The sequence below is a fragment of the Pinus tabuliformis genome, chromosome 4_2 (genome assembly GCF_031772625.1).
Source record: "Pinus tabuliformis cultivar Carrire ecotype Pingquan chromosome 4_2, CPIR1, whole genome shotgun sequence".
NCBI lineage: Eukaryota > Viridiplantae > Streptophyta > Pinopsida > Pinales > Pinaceae > Pinus > Pinus tabuliformis.
This window is the reverse complement of record NC_142304.1, coordinates 585,361,178-585,383,270: the sequence shown is the minus strand read 5'-3', so window position 1 is coordinate 585,383,270 and position 22,093 is coordinate 585,361,178. Positions and strand designations below refer to the sequence as shown.

Sequence of the window (22,093 nt, the reverse complement as noted above, 5' to 3'; positions counted from 1 at the left end):
TACAACTTTCTACTTACCTTGTAAGACTCTTGGTTCCCTATTGTCATCAACAAACTCAATAGATTTGTCATAGCATTCTACCTTGGTTCTATGAAGATACAACCAATCTATTCCCAATAACACATTGTATCATCGCAACGGTAATAAATTTAAATGTGTTGTGATAGGCATACTATTCAAGTAAAATGTGCAAGCTCTTACACAATGATGAACTCGCTTCTTTGTACCCACAACCAACTACACTGACCAACACTCTGCATGCAATTTCTTATTCAAACCACACTTATCCACCAAGACAGGACTAACATAGCTATAATTAGATCGAGGGTCAATAAAAATAGAAATAACTTGATCACAAATCTTACCTTCCATATCAATGATAGATGTATGATGTTCTACCTCATCATTGTCCACTACCACATAGATACATGGAATACTCTTACCAACGTCCCCAACAATCTATTCCTCCTCTTCACTGTATTTCTAAGGCCTACCACCCTGATTCTATGGAAAATGTCTATTAAGGTGATCCTTACCACCTATCCAACACTCAAATCGATGATTTCCCTCACCTTTATGTTATTGTTGTGACTCATGTCCCTATCTAGTTGCATTAAATCTCTTTTGTGATGCCATTTTTTCTTTCTCATCTGCATGCAAAGTCCCTCTCCTCTTAGGCTTCCATTTTCCTTTATCTTTGTCTTTTCCCTTCCATCCATGTTGAGATTCTTTCTTATGCTTTGACAGGCTATGTTGATGGTGCTAGACCTGCCAACATGTTAGGGGATCTCCTCGATAAGAAGTCCCAATTAGACCTGAGACCATTTGGTGTAGGATTCCCAACAGTGGGTCGTACGGTAATGGCTTTGACTGTAGTTTTGTATAGAGGCAACTAAGATGTCCTTGTTGGTAGCAAGGATGTGATATATGCAGTAAGTCAAGGAAGGTGCATGAGCGGTTCTAACACACGGAGGGTGAGGTGAGTGTGCCCCTTCGAAACCTATGATAGCACGAAGTTAAGAAAGGAACACATAGGAAAGGATGCATCACATCATGGAAGGAAAGTAAGATAGTAATCCAAAGTGATGGTTTAACCTACAACACATATTAGAAAGATTCATACATACATATATAGAAATAACTACACATGCATGCGTAAGAAAACTGATACATATATCATTTAGAGTACTCAAGATAGTTGAAAAATACAGCATATGCATGAAACATGCTGGCTCTGTTATATTAAGAAGTGTAAGTCCCAGTCATACAATACATCCATTTCCAACCACTTGTTCTGACAGCAAAACATTACAGCCACAACTACCTACTCTTACAAAGAGATATACTACCTCTATGTAGTGGAGAAGCCAAGGCTCGTTACAATATTGTCCAAGCTTTCTCTAAGACACTCCTATCAAAAGCTTGGTTGACCTAACACCTATACAATGAGTTATGAGGAAATATTTATAGCAAAGGGTGGGGTGGCCCTTGACATTCCCCTTTGTGATAGTTCATCTGCCCTCATCACTCTTCATCCACTCTATGACTGTTACATCCAACTATTGACACTTTAACATATACTTGACAAGACATTACATTACAATGCACTTGTACCCATGTGAGAAAAAACAACTTGAGAAATCCATGCAATACATCACTATGAATCAGACAACTGTTGGAAGACCAACTCTTCGACATCCTCACGGTGGTCAACAATAGCGAACTGATTCCAAGCTCGATAGTCCGTGATGGTGTCCATGTACTCTGAGGTGACATCTTTTTGGAAACAAACTCTTGCTTCCATAGCATCTAGGTACACTTCTTGAGCTCCTTTTTCCAACTCGTCTGATAGCATATGCATCATTTCCTTGAGTGCAGTTGGACAAACAACATACTTGTGCATGGTGTCTGCATTGATTAACACGTCTGGGATGGTGGCTATGCGCATCAACTCGTCAAAGTACAAGTCAAGCTCTAGTTAGACCTATGCCTTTTTCTTCACCTGGGTGAGTGTCCCAATAGATGAGATCTCATGTGCTTGCATAACAACATCCATACTCTTGAATACATGTGGATGGGAAGCATGTAGACTAGTGATTAGCTATGGGAGATCTTCATAGTTCCATATCTGACTCCAGATGCATGCCTTTAGCTCGATCGCTCTAGGCTTCATCATCTTATGCAATTGAAGAAGGGATCCCTTGTATCTCATCATCCATGTTCGCATCTAATCAATAACAACATGCATGTTTGATAGGATATGTTCTCTTCTAGCACATTACTACTGCCAAACATTGAGATGGATGACCATCTTGTGCACAGTACCAAACTTGGAATACAATGCCTCCATGACTGTGTCAAGGTACAATAGTTCATCTAGTATTTCCTTCTTCAATTCTACTCAGGTGCATGTTGTAACCAATTCTCCTCCCTTCTTAGCCATCTGTAGCTCTTTAGCCATTCACTCATTTTCATCTTTCAGGAAGCGAATTCTTGAGCTAATGGCTTTGGAATATTCTCTGGTAGCATCGGCAAATACTATTGGATGTTTGTGCACATATGACATGATCAGTCGTTCCTCAAACTATGCATGAGATGTATGATCCTTCGAATTCAACACTCTGTGAGATTTCACAACTCTATATTGAGACTCATTGAATGAGATGTTTTTCATCTCCTCCTCCAGATTGTCTCCAATGATTTCAGTGTCTCCTTGGTTGCTTCAGGCTTCCTCTTCTTCTCGATGTGGTGAAGCTGTTGGGTCAACCACTTGGTGATGACGCATGAGGTTAATGTCTTGATCTAACTCCTGTTGCTCCATACCCATACCCATCTATGTTGGAAATACTGAGAAGGGGGGATGAATCAATTTCTTTTCAATTGTTATTTCTATTTATTAAATCATTTACATTTAGAACATAGAAAAAAATAACAGGAATGAATGCTTTTATTAATATAATCTTTGCAATAAGTCAAGTATATCTATATATATATATATATATATATATATATATATATATATATATATATATATATATATATATAGCTTCAGCTAGTTGCCAAGCACCAACTTGGACCTTTTGTGAGGCTCCAACCTCTAGAGCAACAACCCTGTATTGTCAAGGCACCAACCTTGGATCTAGGTGCACCAACTCCCAGGGCACCAATCCTTCTAGTTCTGAGGAACCAACCCCAAGGGCTACAACCCTATGCTGTAAATTGTCTGGATTTGTTTAGTAGTAATTCTCTGCTCCCAACCCCACTGGACCTATGACTTACTTCTGTCCTCTTGCTTCTTCCACTTCTACAAGACCTTCGACTTCCTCTGTTTCTTACATTTTTTACCAACTCATAAAATTTCATTGTTCTTTGTTATATATTCCTGATCCCCTTGACCTTTGGCTTTCTTTTCCCTCGCTTGATCTTTTGACTTCCTCTGCACTCACTCTTCAGCTTCCTCTATGTCCTAAAATTCACCAATACTCAAAAGATGTATTCATTCCATATTGAAGTCCTATATGCCATGTCCTTCCTTTAGTCGCAATGGCAGCTTTCGGAGGTCTTTTACAGGTCGTGCCCATAACATCCATTGTCCTCTGATATCAACATCATCGATCTTCATATGTCAACATAGTTAAAAAAATATAATGGGTGGTCCCACCTTCCACATCATCTCCATCGTTGATATCATCTTTAATCTAAAGGTTTTTGATCCACCCAATCAAGAAACCCAATTGCTGATCCTCCACTATTTGATCAAGGCGGATTGGATCCAATAGTTCATAATGATATCAGTCGGGGAACTTGAGAAACACTTAACCACCTTTACAGAGCCGATAAGGATTATAGATCCTTGATGCATAAAAGTTCAGGTCCATTCCTGAGATTAATGTCTGATCATTTGGTGACCCGATATCCACTGGATATGCAAGGTCATCAAATCTACGGCCTGCAGGTATTCAACTAGCACACAGGTTAACAACAGGCTTAACCCTTGTCGTTGAATATGACGTAAGCATTGAAAATGATATCAACGGCTAGGATGGGCCTTTAGCCACGTACACTCCTATCCCCGTTCTTCCGATAGCCGTGCTCTTTGTTTTCTTCTTTACTTGCTCTGATGACTTCATACACTCTTCACTCTTCCTTCGATGATGTGTTCCTCATTTTGGATCTTTCCTCCATGTGTGTACCTCTTTGCTCCTTCCGATATTTCATGTGTATCTGTGATATGGTTCTTACTCTTGGCACATGCGATAGATCTTCTTTGTCTTGGATTGTCGTTCCTATGGCTTCCCTTCACTCCTACAGCCTATAACTTCTGATACTGCTCCAATAGCTCTTATTTGCTCTCATATTCTCTGCTTTGATAGCTTATATGACTTTCTATCATCATTTAGTATCCTAGAATATTGCCATATTGGCATTAATGACAATCTAGATCAACAATGTGCCCCTTTATCATTGATGGCAATATTCTTCTTCTTCTCTTCCCCTTTGACATCAGTGGAAAAGGAGTGCGTAAGGACTCCCCTTGTTGAACTGCTCCCCCTGTCATGTAACATCTTTATGAATCAACTTAATGTGATGCTAAAGAGATAACCCCCATATTTTGAAAAAGATGTTCAAATGCTTCTCGAGGAAGAGGTTTTGTGAAAATATCGACTATATTCTCCTTAGTATTGATATATTCCAAGATGATGTTTTGTTCAGCTACTTGATCACGAAGGAAATGATACTTGATTCGTATGTGTTTGGTTTCTGAGTGCATCACTAGATTTTTGCTGAGACTGATAGTAGTTGTTTTATCATAATAGATTCTGATTGGTCGATTTGTCTCTATGTTAACATCTTTCAGATCTTCCTTCATCCATAATATTTGAGTACAACAATCTGCGATAGAAATATAATCAACTTCAGCTGTAGATAGTGATATGGATGCTTTTTTTTGCTTAGCCAAGATACTAGACAATCTCCTAGGAACAATGCATTTCCACTAGTACTTTTCTGATCATCAACACTTCTGGCTCAATCAGCATTGGTGTATGCAGTCACAGTAAGAGTTGAGTTCTTAGGGTACCGAAGACCGAAATCAGGAGTTCCTTTCAAGTATAAGAATTCTTTTTACAACCAACAAATGGGATTATTTAGGAGCTGATTGAAATCTTCCCACCATTCCTACTGCTTGCATATTGTCGGGTCACATAGTAGTTAAGTATAGAAGGGCTCAAAGTTTTTGACCTGTAATGAGTTGCATCTACTCGAGGGGAGTCATAATCTTTGCTTAGTTTGCAATTTGTGGTCATAGGTGTGCTCATGGGTGCACGGTCTTCCATTCCATATCTTTTAAGCATGTCTTTAAGATATTTGGCTTGAGATATGAACATGTTTGCCATGATTTCAGATACTTGTAGTCCAAGTAAGTAAGATAACTCTCCTATCATTGACATCTCGAACGCTTTTGTGATATTTTGGAAAAATTCATGGCTCATCTCATCCTTATTACTAGCAAAAATCATCAACATAGACATGTGTGACTAGTAACTTATGCTCAGCTATCTTTATGTAGAGATTACTTCTTGCCACCCCCTTATTGAAGCCTTGTTGTTGTAGATAGTGATCCAATCTTGCGTACCAAGCTCTAGGAGCTTGTTTCAACCCATATAATGCCTTTTTCAACTTACAAACAAAGTCTTTTCCTTCTGCTAGATTAAACCCTTCTGGTTGCTCCATATAGACTTCTTCCTTTAGTTCCCCATTCAGAAATGTCGATTTTACGTCCATTTGATAGATTTTAAATTTTTTGGAACAAGAAAATGCCAAGAACATATTGATAGATTCCACACGAGCTACTTGTGCAAAGGTTTGTTCAAAGTCAATTCCTTCAATTTGTGAATAGCCTTTATAAACAAGTCTTGCCTTATTTTTGATCATTTGTCCATCTTCACTCATATTGTTTTTGAACACCCACTTTGTTTCAATTATATTTTTATTCATTAGACAAGGTACCAGCTCCCATGTCTCATTCTTCTCAATTTGAGACATTTCTTATTCCATGGCTTTTACCCAATGAGGATCCTTACTTGCTTGAGTAAATGTTTCTGGTTCTATCATGGATAGAAGAGCAACATCATTTTTCTTTGGTGTGTTTATCATCCTTCTTTGGGCTTGCATCCCTTCATCTATATTGCCAATAATCTACACTTCTAAGTGATGTTTTTGGAGAAACTTCAACTTTGAAGGGGTTTGAGATGGTTCTTTTTCCTTATGTTTTTCTTGATCTTTTTATTCTTTTTCAAGTTCTTCTCGAATGAGAGGGTCAACTTCATGTTCTTCAATTTCTTTTTCCGGAAGGTCTTCATCAATCTTCACATCAGCGTTTTCCATTATTTTTTGTAGTCAGTTATTGTAGCACTTGTAGGCTTTTCTCCTTGTAGAATATCCAAGGAATATCCCTTCGTCAACCCAAGAATCAAATTTTCCTGGTGAGCCATTATTGATTTTTATGAAGCACTTACTTCCAAAAATCTTGAAGTATTTTATTGAAGCAGGTCTTCCTTTCCATAATTCATAAGGAGTCTTCTCATTATTTGGTCTTAGTTGAGTTCGATTCAAGGTATAGATAGTTGCTCCGACTGCTTCTCTCCAGAATTTTGGCTGCAAGTCAGCTTCTATTAACATTGTTCTTGCCATTTCTTGAACTGTTTGGTTCCTTCTTTCAACTACCCTAGTTTGCTTAGGTGTTCTAGCAGCAGAGAGTTCTCTTTCAATTCCATGTACTTTACAGAATTCATCAAAATCTTTTGATGTGAATTCTCCCCCTCTATCTATTATGAAACATTTAATCTTAGAGTCCTTTTCATTTTCTACAAGGGCTTTAAGATTCTTAAAACACTCAAATGCTTCGGATTTATATTTTATGAAATATACCCAAATCATTCTAGTATAGTCATCAACAAATAAAGCAAACTACCTTTCTCCTTGGAGTTCCAAAGTTCTAGTTGGTCCATGTAAGTCAGCATGGATGATCTCCAAATGCTTTGATGTAGAAAAATCCTTGGTCTTGTGACTGGTTCTAGTTTGCTTTCCATGTTGACATGGATCACATACTCCTTGATTTGGCTTGAATAACTTTGGGATGTCTCGTACTGCCTTAATCTTACTGATATTGATCAAGTTTTAGAAGCTTGTATGTCCAAGTTGCTTGTGCCACAGTGAACTTTCATCTGCTTGACTTAAGTAACATTTTTCTTCTTGAATTTTGTTCAGAATGTAGATGTTTTCTCGTGTTCTAACCACTTTCACCACAAGTTCCCGTGAGGAAGAGTTCCTTACTTCACAATCTTTAGTGCTAAAGACAACATTATGTCCTTGATCATAGATTTGGCTAACACTCAGGAGATTGTGTTTGAGCCCGTTTACTAGCAAAGCATTTTGAGCCTTTCCTTTTCCATTAAGAAGGGTAACAATTCCTTTTCCAGAAATTTTGGGAGATCCACCTTCAAAGGATACATTTCCTTCCTTTTTGTTCAATGAGACAAACTTCCTTTTGTCCCTTGTCATGTATCTGGAGCACCCACTATCCACAAACCAATGATTTCATCACTCTGAGCACATAGAGCTAGGCCACATTTATCCATGTTGGGATTCTCATTTTTTGCTTTTCTTCTTTTAAGGGGGCAATTTCGTTCATTGTGTCCATTATCATCACATAATGAACACATTGGATCAACTTTGGCCAAGGGATCAAAAGAGTTGTAGCTTTTTATTTGTCCTTGCCCTTTGGGACCATATGGTTCATTTGTTTGATCCTTCAATTTCGGTGTTTCACTCTTACAGGCCATGCTATGTCTAGCTTGATGACCAAATTTTTTTCAATAAAAACAATGCCCAAAAAGGATAGTTTTGTACCTATTGTAATAGCCATGATTTGAATCAACATTCTTCCTTGGAGTTACTCTCTCTTCATTATTTGGATTTCAGATGGGCCTTTGATGAAATAATGTTTTGTACTTGTTGTAATTTCCATGATTTGAATCAACATTCTTCCTTGGAGTTACTCTCTCTTCATTCTTGGGATTTGAGATGGGCCTTTGATGAAATAATATTTCTTCTTTTGTGTTGCTGGAAAGTATGTCGGCATAGCTTTTTGCATTATTCTTAGTACCTAATGATTCTCCTTTAAAACCTATCCCAGATTTGTCATGTTGAGATTTTTGATTATTTAGGATAGTCTCAAGAATTTGAGAGCTTTCCCAACTCCTTTTGACTTGCTCCAGTTCCTTCCTCAGAATTTCGGCTTCTCGTTCTTCACAAACTTCTTCTTTTTCTTTTAGCTTATTTTTCAAGAGGTCTTCCATTCTTTTTGTTTCCTCATTTTCTACCTTCAGAGAGATGATTTTGTTTTGTAATTTATCATTTTCTTCAGTGGCACTTATTAACAATTCATCTACATTTCCTTCTAGCTCTGAATCATCATTATTTGTGAATGCCATGAGTAATACTTCTTAGCTTCCAGCAAGGTCATTTTCTTCATCTCATTCTTCATTACCACCTTTGTGGTGAGGGACCTGATTAGTTGATTTCTTTTTGATAACTACAAATTCATCTTCATCAAACTCATATTGCTTAGAGAACAAATTCTTCTTATTGAACCCTTTCTTTTTGTATACCATCCTTTTAGAATTTTCCTCACCATCACTATCATGCTTATGGGGACATTTTGTAGCATAATGACATATTTTTCCACATTTGAAACAAATAAGAGGGTACTTACCTTTTATATTAGATCCTTTCTTTAATTTTCGTACAAATTGTGCCAATTCAGATTCAACATCAGAGTCATCACTAGTGCCATTCCATTCTTTCCCCTTTTTTTATTTTTAGGCCTTGAATGCTACATCTTTGGAACTTGGGCATGCTTTTCTCATCCCATAGGTAATGAGGATTCCATGAAATTCATCCATCTTGAGAGTAGCTAGATCCTGAATTTCTTCTATAACACTTTCTTTGGAGTCAAATCTGTCTGAGAGAGATCTGAAGACCTTTTGAACAATAGTGCTTTCTTCAATGTTTTCTTCCAATCCTTTAAGAGAGTTGACTACTTCAGCTACTCGGAGAAAGTATGATGCAATATATTCTTCATCATTCATTTTTAGACTTTCAAATTGCCCTCTATGAGTTTGAAGCTTAGCATTCTTAACTTTGGAGTCCCCATCATATAAGATAATTATCTTATCCCATACTTCTTTGGCTGAGCTACAATTCATGACTTTTGTGAATTCAGAATCGGTGATTCCACTAGTGATGGAGTTTAAGGCTTTTGCAATTGCAATGTAGGCTTTCCTTTCGTCTTGATCTGTTGGAAGAGTGGAAGGAGTTATGTACTCATTTAAAACCAAATGATAAACTTCAGGTCCAAGGGACAGTAAGTAGTAGGAAATTCTCTTTTTCCAAAAACAAAAATCTGTGCCATCAAATAGAGGAGGTCTTCCTGACACTTCTTGATTTCTCATCATGACTCAGAATCCTTCTTCAAGCTGTTAGGCTGATATGAAGAAGCCTAGCTCTAATACCAATTGTTGGAAATACTGAGAGGGGGGGTGAATCAATATTTCCTTTCAATTGTTATTTTTGTTTGTTAAATCATTTACATTTAGAACACAGAAATAAATAACAGGAATGATTGATTTTATCAATATAATCTTTGCAATAAGTCAAGTACAATGTATATATATATATAGCTTTAGTCAGTTTCTAAGCACCAACTTGGACCTTTTGTAAGGCTCCAACCTCCAGAGCACCAACCATGTCTTATCAAGGCACAAACCTTGGATTTAGGAGCACCAACTACCAAGACACCAATCCTTCCAGTTCTGAAGTACCAACCCCAATTGTTCCAGCCCTCTGCTATAAATTGTCTGGATCTCTTTGGTAGTAATTCTCTGCTCCCAACCCCGCTGAACCTATGACTTACTTCTGTCCTCCTGCTTCTTCCACTTCTGCAAGACCTTTGGTTTCCTCTGTTTCGTATAGTTTTTACCAACTCATAAACTTTCCTTTTTCTCGGTTATCTATTCCTGATACCCCTAAGCTTTGGCTTCCTTTTCGCTTGTTCGATCTTTAGGCTTCCTCTGTCTCTTCAAATTCACCAATATTCAAAAGACACATTCATTCCATATGGAAGATCCTACATGCCACATCCTTCCTTTAGTCACAATGACAGCTTCCAGAGGTCTTTTACAAGTCGTGCCAATAACATACTTTGTCCTCCAATATCAACATCATCTATCTTCATATATCAACATAGTTAAAAACATATAACGAGTGGTCCCACCTGCCACATCATCTCCACCGTTGATCTCATATTTAATTCGATGGTTGTTGATCAACTCAATCAGTAAACCCAATCGCCAATCCTCCACTATTTGCTCAATGCGAGCTGGATCCAATGGTTCATAATGATATTGGTCGGCCAACTTGCGTGACACTTAACCACCTTTACGAACCAGATAAGGATTATAGATCCTTGATCTATAAATGTTTGGGTCCATTCTCTAGATTAACGTCTAATCATTTTGTGACCTGATACCCATTGGATATGTGAGGTCATCAAATCTATGACCTGCGGGTCTTCAGCTAGCACACGGGTTAACAACAGGCTTAACCCCCACTGTTGACTATGACGTAAGCATTGAAAATGAGATCGACAGCTAGGATGGGCCTTCAACCAGGTACACTCCTACCCCCGCTCCTCTGATAGCTATGCTCTTTGTTTTCTTCATTACTTGCTTCGATGACTACGTACACTCTTCAGTCTTCCTTCGATGATGTGTTCCTCATTTTAGCTCCTTCCTCGCTACGTGTTCCTCTTTGCTTCCTTCGATATTTCATGCAATAACTTTGATATGGTTCTTACTCTTGGCACATGCAATAGATCTTCTTTGTCTTGGCTTGTCGCTCCTATGGCTTCTCTTCACTCCTATGGCCTATAACTTTTGATACTGCTCCGATAGCACTTCTCTGCTTTGATATTCTCTACTTTGATAGCTCATATGAATTTTGATCATCATTTAGTATCCTAGAATATTTCCATATTGAAATTAATGACAATATAGATCAACAATCTATTCAAGTGATTGCTCTATCTCCTGAGCGAAGTCATGCTCCTATTATGGTTCACCCTGTCTGCCTCATGCCAGTTGTTCTGATGAGTCTACTATCTATACGGGTGTAGTTTCACCTTTCTGCACAAGTTGAATCTCCTACTGCACCTGTTTTTTTGCACTTTCTTCTCCTGTCTGCATAGCTCCTCTTCGTTCTGGAGTTTCTCCTTCAACTCATGGAACTCCTTCTTTGTTTCCTACATTTCTCTCTCTGCCTTTACGCGTTTCTCTTATCATGTTGTTTCCTCTTTGCCTCTATTTCCAAATATGCATTCTGCACAAGTTTTTCTTCCCGGAACTTGAAGCTTTTATCTTCCTCCATGCGGTTGACAATCTTCCTCTTGCCCTTGTTGCTCATAGGTATGTTCACCTCTACTATTCTTGGTGCTTCTGTTTCTCTCCGGGATACTACTTCGGTATCCATTCCACAGTGAGGCCAACTGGTTCATTGAGTCTGGAGGAGTTGTAACAATATCTCCATGGGTCTTCCTCTGCCCATGACATGCCCTGTGGATCCAGTTAAACTGTACTCTCGTGCAATGATATTTCACAAGACAATGCGGGTCATACGGATTGTAACTTCAGAGCTCAAATGGATATTTCTTCATCTGCTCTACTTCGAAATCTACATGCTTGAAACTGTGTATCTCATATAACTCAATCGACAACGAAAGAGTAGGCCAAGGTGCCTTCTTATTCGATGCAGCCTAGTTGTCAATCCTGCTGAGATGTGATATGACACTTCCTGCATGATGCGCTTATCCAAGGAAAACTTCTGTAGAACATGCAGAGGTTTCTTCACACTATACATTCATCTGAAGGTGTCAGATGATGAGTCATACCAATCAGCTATGTTGATCAGTTCCTCCATTATTGCCTTTGACATGCAGGGTGGATCCTATTCGAATATCATTTTGTAAACTAGGGTGACAAAATGATCAGACCACTGTGTGATAATGCCTCTAAAGCCACATTCGGACAACATCTTATAATAAGTGTTCATAGAGGTCTTCGTCGTTGTCCATGCCCACTTCCAGCTTGGGAACTCCTAATGGGCACATATTGCATCCAAGATGTAAGCGGACATGTAGATTCATGCTTGCACAGCTTTGGGTGGTTCTCGAGCTCTTGTTACCTATTCCTTCAGCTGGTGATGTTGAACCAATTTCATGCTTTGCCTTCTCTGGCTAGTTGGTCCAACGCGATCACCCAACTCTGTGCAAAGGTTTCCTTGCTTTCTTGGCCATACAATCAACATGCAAAGCTATCCAAGTATTGATACACCTTTCGTAGTATTTTCATCTTATAGACCTAGTTGGATGTCATCCTGAATTAGCCGGCTCCTTTACCCAGTTCTTCAAGATGTCTCTAGAGTTGGTATTGCTACTCGGTATGCTGAAGGGATTCTCCATGATGATCATGGTCTTCGACATCTGATACATCTCATAATAATCCTATGCATGGAAGGTCGAAATCTTCGTCCTGCTGACAGTGCTCAATGTCATTGTCTCAATATCAGTGTGTGAGACAATCAAATGTATCATGTTTGTGCATGGGAGCATGGGATACCTACATGCAATCCGGTACATGTCGGACTTGTGGATGTTCACATAGACTTGGAAATCTTCGAGGTCTACCCCAAATGTGCCTGCAAATGTATCATTGACCTCTTGCCATTTTAACTTGATGTCCTTGTCTACAATTAGCTTGGTGTCTTCATAGATCAACATTCTTGTAGACACTCGCTCAACTGCTGCTCTAGTTGCACTTTCGTCAGTGTCCTTTGATCCTTCTCTCTTGGAGGCCATCGATCCTAAACTACTAAGAGGTGAACGAACACCTTCTAGATCTAGAGACAAAGAGACATTCATGGAAAGAAATCTGTCAGCTAAAACCAAACCAAACATGAGGAATGACATGCAACATACCTGGGGATTGACTATCAAGGATTGCGCAATTTTTCCTAGGAGGCTGGGAGACTGGCTACCAGAACTATGCAAAAGGTAGTTTAGTCTATCTGGGGAGGCTAGCTCGATGTTGGAATTGTGCAATACGCAATCCAGGATGGCGTGCTAGCTGCTGGAACTGCGGAATGGCAATTTCAATCGGTAGTGGTTACAGGCCCAGTGACTGCATTGCGCAATTTTCCATGCCAGAAGTCATTATCCCTCATAATTGTGCAATGCAAGACTCGAGGAAAGTCACTAGGCAGAATACGCATTGCTTTAGAGGAAGATAGAGCCTTCCCTCTATGAATTGTGTAATGCTATCTTGGTGCGGCAAAGTCCAAACCAAGGCTGCTTAGACCCACCGACGGGAAACTAAATGAAAATTTGAATGTGAATGCATGGCAATACTGAGATTAAGAAGGATTTAATGATCATGAATGAAAATGTTGAATGAAAGATTTAGAAAATGGGACAACATGCATGTGGGTGAAGCGAGTTGCCGGATTGACCACTGTTCGGGCAAAACAGTTTCATGCATGTAACGGCAGTGAGATGCTAATGAAAATTGAAATGGTTCTAGTACAAGCTAATATGAATATAAACAACAACAAGTGGTCACACAAATCAGGAAAACAACACTCACACAATCCAAAACACAAAAAGGGACAAAAATGTTGCAAAAGACTGGTTAAGACGATTTACCCATGAATAGTTGAGCTAGATGTGTCAAAGACTCCCGGATGTATTGTAGGATGTTAGAGCCCTAAGATCGATGTGAATATGTGATCTCTAAAATGTATAATAAATAAGTTGAGGTCAATGACACGCATGCCATAAATCTAGGAAAAAACGACACTTGGAGGAAAGCTTTCAAAATGATCTTTGCATGTAACCTCCAACTGCTAAAAATAGCCCCCTAAAATCTACGGATGATTTTTGCACGTTTCATTTTTGCTATTCCAGAAAAGAGAAACCTATGCATGCAAGTCATGTTCTCTCGATCCTGGGTGGAACCGATCGACTCGACGGCGCATGCAAGAGCCTACTCAGTTGAGGGGAAAAAATGTGCATTTCTGGGAGGAAGCTGGGAGGACTACCTAGAAGGTTTATGCAATTTCTAGGAAACGTAGCTGACTGCTACCCATAATTGCACAACTTCTAGGCTGAGTAGCCCTGCTGGGAGGAATTGCACAATTTTCTCAATGAAGCTTGACTCGAAGATTTGCACAATTCTAGAGCCGAGCAGGCTGCGAGACAGAATTGCTCAATTTCTGGAGGGCAGGTTGGTTCCCCTATAAAATTGCACAATTTCTTGAGGGATCTTTTGAGCCTGTAGCTAGACCAAGTCCAGATAAATAACATGTGAGGGGGATGAAATGAGCTCTCATGTATAGGGTCTCATTCTACAAGAAAATCACTCAAGCTTGTGTACTTGACAAGGTAAGACATGTTGCTGAGGAAGGCTGGTAGGGAGGCTCCAAAACGAAGCTAATTCAAAATTTTGGAGGGTGGTTATAGCCGCTACAACATGCTTATAGCAATGCTTCAATTTCCCAACGACTTCCTCAAGTGAGCGAGGCTCATCACACTCAATCTGATCTCTAAATGCTAATGGAAAACCATTGACAAATCTCTGAACTTTAGCCTTATCATCACTAAGATATGGTACATACTTAAAGAGCTCTGGAAACTTCATCATGTACTCTTCATCTTTCACTGACCCCATATTTAGCTAATAGAATTATTTTTCCTTACTATCATAGTACCTCTCTCACAAGTCCTTCTTCCTAAAGGTCTTCTTGAACTCCCGCCAACTCAAGTATATGTTCTGATTTCTCTAACCCACTTAACATCTTCCCACTAGATGTCTTCTTTACCTTTCAAGATGAATATATCTATTATGGCCTTCATGTTATCTGTGTGCTCACGGAGATCAAAGAATTTGGTCATCCCAAGTATTCAAGCCTCTTCATCTTTCGACTTCTTCACATCTCCATCGAACGTAGTCATTTTCAGTTTATTAAACTCATCGGGCAAGTATCCCCTATCATTATTTCTATAAGGATGATAACGATGAAGATCATGATATCTATCAGAACCAGAACTAGAATAGTACCTATACTGATTGCCCTCCTATCCACAGCATCCATCAACCTGCCATCTCTCACTGTATTACATCTATCCAACTGGTGTTTACCAGTATACCTACTTACATATGCCCCATTAGTTCTATCCTCATGTCTATGGTTGATTTGAAGAAGCCCTTGTCTCTGCAAGTCTGACAAACTCTAAAGAAGTATTGCATTAACCTCTTCTTACATCTCTTGTGCCTATATGATCGGTCATTATCTGCATTATAACTCCTTTTCTCTTTCTTTAAACTTCTTAGTGTAATTGCCAAATCAAAAGGATTCCCAACACCATAATATTCTTTGGATTCATAGGGAGAGTCTTTGTAGTCAACCATCCTGCTAGTTATTTGATATTTCTTCCTGCAATGCATAATATGTTATATAAACCAAATCACAACAAGTCGACATACCTTAGTATAGCTTGGGGAGGATACCTTCTCTGAAAGATCACCAAATCAGCATGAAACATGTATAACATAATAAAAACAACATATAGACATATGCAAATGAATGTATCAACACATAAACATCACTGTAGCAAGGGTCTAGTCATCAATTCAAGGCCATATCAACAATGCATGCTATGACTTCATGCATGACAACAACCATTACTCTATTGTACATATTTTCACATGCCAGTATCAACATGCATAAGTAATGTGTAATCAGCTAAACCTATGCATAAATGCATCTAGTGGAGCATAAACAATCAATTCTTGTAATCAACCTACAAGATTGATACATGTAATCAGATATTCAAAAATTTAACCTAACATAGAAGGATGTAAGTAGGTAGCATAAAAGCAACATGTAAGGGACATATAATAATATGAAACCAAAAACGTAATTATGGAAAATACATTCCACAAAATCAATATCAAATTCTCCATGATAACCATACTACAACCATAATCTGTCATCAAATAAATGCAACAAGTATATAAGTGTAAGGGACACACATGCAACTAGCATGCACACATGACCAACATATTACACCCATCCAGTCCTAGAGTTTAACCATTCTCTAATACCACTATGTGGTATCAGAAATGACCCAAGGAGAGCGAAACCCACTCTAATACCACTCTATAACACCCTCCTCCAACATAAACCCAAGTGACCATGCCAACCAGGGTAAACATGAGACGAGAGGCTACAATGATTAGATTCGACCTCCTATTTAACCTTAAGGAAGTGGAATTTACGGGACATCACACTGAGTAATCCAACATCATCAACAGAATCCTCAAGAGACAAGTTGGCTTGTTAGACAGTCTATCCCTGGGTCCCATTGCTATTCTAGACCTCTTAAGCCACTGTCACTCTCATGCTATGTGAAAGGGAGAGAAAAACAACCTAAAGTTTCTCTCATAGGCATGCCTACCAGTGACTATGAGCCAAATTGCCAGTTATGTCCAAACGACCTCGAGATTTAAGCCACTTTTTGAGGCCTAGATCCCAAGCCACTACCGAGAATTGAGTGATAGCTTAAAATCAATAAAAATACAGGGAAACAAGGATGAAAAAGTAAAAAGTGGATCAAAACCTTAATGAGACCCCTACTAGCCATGCAATACATTTTGTTAAACATATCATCAACATGTAACCTATAGGTGTAAACAATATAACTAAGTGTAGGGATATCATACTTATCTAAGAATCGCTATGAACCATTTTTTCCTCATGTCATTTGTTGCATTATCCTCTATTAAGTCATAGACACATTATCCATTCATATAAAAGTGAAAACATTATGAGAGCCATACATAGTTGTTGTCACAAAATATACATATAACCACCATAATAGAAACATAAATACACACATATATAAGCCATCAAGATCCATATATACATCAGTACATTTACACATGAAAATCAAGGAAACAAATTTCTCATTAATGAATACAATTAACCAACCGAAGATGGGACTACCTTGTTCCACCCAACCATAGATTGGCTGAGCCAAGTCTCTCTTCAGCTTATCACCTCTGTTCCATTTTCCAAGCATGAATGTGGGTCTCAGACCAAAAGAACTCAACCTGGGAATATTGAGGCTAAACGACCTCACCCTCATCAATAGAAACCATACTTTACTATAATCCATCCTGGATCACTAGGCTAACATAATGAACACATCATAATAGGCTATATCATGATCTCCAGCCGATCACTAAGCCAAACAAGCATGGATGCCACTGAATTTATCCACCTATACTGTTAGGAATTTTCCTATATCCTATTCTCCAAGGATTTACCACAATCCAAACCCGGATCACTAGGCCCTAAACCGAGACCCACTCTCCAGGCTTTACATACATCTCAAACCGATGATTACTGGGCCCAACGGAGAGAAAAACACCTCTTGGTTTTACGATATATCCTACCATTGACCAACAAGGATTCCTAGGGCCACCGAGGCAACACAATCTTGGCTTTACCGCAACCCAGAGTCTAGCTCAGGGGTCACTAGGCCAGTGGATTTATCGTGGTCCACAATCTGGTTCAAGGATCACTAGATCATGTTCTCTAAAATTTGTAGATCCACCGCACTCAACTTCGAATCCATCTAATAATCCAACTCAACCACAACATCAGAACCCCATCACACCATCGTTATACAAAAATTAAAAGGCTAGGCTGAAAACAATATTACACCTCGTAAAACCCATTCCACAATAACAAAATAACCACATGCAATACCACATGCCAAATATAGCAAGGAAAATACACATGCAAGTAGATACCTACAATGAAGCATGTTATAGCTGCTTGATCTTGCCTTTCCTGCTTGATCTTTGCTTCCTCTTGCCATTTTTCCTTTCTTGATCCAATGCCAAAGATGCTCCAAGAAAACTCTAAGTGGTCAATTGTATGAGAGAGAGAGAATAATTGGAGAGCTCTACAGCTAAACTGAAAAATGGTTATCAATTGATCCTCAGAAGCCTTTTTATGAATGAGGTCTCTATTTTCTTTGTTTCCTGTTATTTTCCTTCATTGTCCTCCTCACATGCAACTTGTGACCTTTCACCTCTTTTTTCTCCCAATTTCTGTTATTTTCATAAATAAATGTGCCAACAATGCCATTTTTCCTTTCCAAAGCCTTATCGATTTCCTTCTCCAATTTCCTTAGCCATAAATTACCAAATGAACACCCACACTAGGATGTCATGCCCAACATTCAGCTTCGAATAAGTGTCCCATTGATCGTGGTCACTGTTTTTAACTTTTATTACATGGAATTTTGACCAGGGTTATTACATAATTTTTCTAAATGATGTTGATGGTCTGTTATCTTTCTCTCACATATAGCCTAAGCCTTCCTCATAATGACAATTCTTCATAATTCTTAGTGCTCACCAAAAAAATAGTCAACAATACTATTATCATTTGTCCATTTGCAAGAAATCACGATCACATCACAAGAAGGGGTTAATGAAATCTATGGATGTTGTCTAAGACATTGTATCCATTCACAACCACTCGACTAGGGTTTGAAGGTCCTCCATATTACAATTAATATGAGCTAAATTTCAATTTTTCCCATTTTGCATTTTCTGCAAGATTCTCAACTTGTGGCCATGCTCATGACATCATTGCTTCTCATGCTTCTACAACGCTATGTGATAACGTGTAAGGATAATTCCCTGCAAGATTTCTTAAGCAAAAGAATAGCGTAAGCGAGAATGTCAATTGAAAATGATAATGGACAAAAAGGAAAAAAAAATTGTTACTGAAAATAAATTTAGATCAATGATAAATATAATTAGTTTGCTAAAAAAATTAATAATAAGTAAATAGATGTAAATTTATGGCTAATTAAATGTTCTTTTTTTTCTGAATTAAGACTAATTCTATTAAGCAAAAAAATATTGTACAAGAGGATACATTCCAGAGATGCAGGATACCGGCAACCGGAAATGATAGGACTATCAACCTCGGTTCCGGAGAAGGAGTTAAGCAAGCAAGGAGCTACAACAAGTCACTGGAAGCTTAAAGAAGCATTGAATGCTACCCTGAAAGGGTAGAGGCTTCAACACGAAGCTTTTTCCCTTTCCTTTTTTTAACTTCAACCCAACCATTTTGGGGTGGATGAGCGATTACAACTTGAAGATTGGGGTCCTCCACAGGGGAGCCCTCCTTTTCTGAATCCGAGGAGGAGGACAAATGGACACGTTTCTGAGCAATGGCTGAGTCAGAGGAAGGCGCCAGACCATCGGTGGAAGGGGCCACGAAATGAGGGGCCTGATTCAATTCTTCATCGCTATCTTCATCTTCAGAGCTGGAGGAATCAGAATCCACGACTGGAGGAGGAGAGCAGGGAGCCCATCGTTTGGACTTGGGCTTGGAGACGTTGGCCTTGTTCTTTTTTGTCGGGCGAGATGGGCATGTATTCTGCAAATTCCCAGATTGGTGGCAATGGCGGCACCGAAAAGCAGTATTCTCGTAATCCAGTGTCTGGGTCCAGACAAAGTCGTTTATCTTGAGATTGATTTGTTCTGGAAGACCTTTGCTCAGGTCTAACTCCACACATATTCTTGCATATGAGTAGAGACCTTTGGATTCCCGCCATAAATCTCCATTGATGAAGCTGCCCAAGGTGTCTCCTATAGCTCTGAAGACACGAGTACTCCATAGGTGGGCAGGTAAGTTTGGAAGCCGAATCCATACCGGTGTCTTGGTAATGACTGCAGTAGCTGGATCAAAATCTGGGAACCAAGGAGTCAAGAATAGCCCTGCAGTTCCCATGAACCAAGGGCCCTCTGCTAAGGCCTTTTCATAATGCTTACTGTTATCAAATAGAACAATGAAGTAACCTTTCGAACAAAAAAAGATCTTACAATGATGTGTCCAGCTTGCATGGATCCATGCATAGAGATCCTGAGATCGCGGCCACAATCCATTAAATCTGCAAATGATGGCTCTTTCAACAAATTTTTGAAGATGGGAAGCCAGATCTTCATGTATGAGTTCAACAGAGGGAACTTCTTCAATCTTGTCAACCAATAAGGCCTTAGATTTAAGGGCTTCCGGGGGTTTGGGGATCTCAGAGTGAACTGCGTCCTTGTATGAGAAAGGCCGAGTAGAGGAAGATTGTCCCGCTGCACCTCCTCTCAAACGAAGGGTCACCAACACCGAGTTGTTCCTGGAAATGCTGTAAGTAGAGAGGGGAAGAGGGTCTTCAAGTTGTTTACCTTGAAAGAGAAGTCGCAGAATGCTTGGTGGGATCCCCATTCTGCGCTCTAGATTCAGTTTGAGTTCCTGCACCAGATCTGAAGGGCTAACCCATTGCATGATGGTTCTGCCTGAAGGCTGAGAAATTTGGATCTGAAAGGAGTCAGATAAGGGCCTTGACCCCATGCAGATCTCTGGATCTGGCCAGAGTGTGGGATTTTCTGCCTTCTGGGTGACCAGATCTGGCAGATCTTTGTCAGATCTGAAGCTAAGACTGCGTTTCGGAGAGCAAGTGTTTGCCTCAGATCCAAACAAAGACCATGCGAATGTTGAGTTTTCCTGCTCTCTCTTGCTTGATTCCAAGGTCGGCACGGAAGGAAAAGAAGCCAAAGCCGAGGCCTTGAGATCATGAGGCCACTGCTGCTGAGGGTGCAGCGTTCGAATCCACCGGGGGTTGCGCGTCCGAGCGAGCGCAGCAGAGGCATTGTCGTCGGTGGCGAGAGCAAAATTGGTCTTCGCTTTTGCGCCGCGCAAGACCCTGGCGGCATCATCGTATGCACGGGCTGCATCCTCGGCAGTGTCGAATGTGCCGGGCCACACTCGAACTTTCCTCCATGGATCTCTGATCTCCACTGCGAATCTCCCCCAGGGCCGCTTTCTTACGCCCCTGAAATGGGTTTCTTTGAGGGCCCGGGATTCGTTCTCGTGACCTCCGATCCCTCCTCTCGCTCTCCGCACGGTCTCCACAGCCATCATTTTTTCCTTCGTTCTCAACTTTGTGTTACTGCAACCTCTGATTCCAAATGTTATGAAACCAGCTGACAAAGGATAGAAAAGAAAGATCCACGCCTTAGAATTCAGCCTCTTCGAGGGGGCAACCTTCTTTACATTACATTATGGCTAATTAAATGTTATTTATATGGTTAAAAAAATATTATTATTCTCCTTACTTAAACTTAATTTTGGATGCACTATTAAATTTAAAAGATCATTTGAATGAAGATTATCCCAATAAAATCAAACTTTATAATGTTGATCTACTAACATATTTCCTCGATTCCATAAAAAAAAATATTCCCTCACTTTAAAAGGAACTCGTATACAAATTATATGAAAGTTTCTTACATATGGAGACTCCACTTGCCATGGTCTTCCAAAACAATGAAATAAGGCACATTCATTTGGTAATTTTGAAATCCAGAAATCATTTAAATATATTTACTATTTTATTTCATGTTCCAATTTCTTTCTCTTTCTCTATTTTAGAGCCATAATTATTTTAAGATACAAAAATTTTGGTTATTGAAAATAAATTTAGATTAATAATAAATATAATTAATCTATTAAAATTTTTAATAATAAATAGATAAATGTAAATTTATAACTAATTGTCATTTATATAATTAGAATATTTTATTATTCTCGTTACACAAACTTAATTCTGTATGTACTCTTAAATTTAAACCCATAATTATAATTTGAATAAAATCAAACTTTATAATCTTGACCTACTAACATATTTCCTCACTTCAACTAAAACTTTTATTCCATCACGTTAAAAAGTTTCTTATGTATGGAGACTCCACTTGCCCTGGCCTTCCAAAAGAAGGAAATCAGGCTCATGCATTTCATAATTTTAAAATAATGAAATCATTTAAATATATTTATTATTTAA

The 22,093-nt window shown here is 39.0% G+C and overlaps 1 protein-coding gene across 1 annotated transcript in view; it reads right to left on the bottom strand.

The window, feature by feature from the left end:
• The window catches only part of LOC149170652 (ethylene-responsive transcription factor 3-like), a 69,698-nt gene extending 48,527 nt beyond the window's left edge, over positions 1-21,171 (bottom strand). The window contains exon 1 of the mRNA XM_089425669.1: positions 20,600-21,171. Within this exon, the coding sequence (XP_089281795.1) occupies positions 20,600-21,171 (572 nt within the window). The remainder of the gene's footprint in view (positions 1-20,599) is intronic.
• Positions 21,172-22,093: the final 922 nt, after the last annotated feature.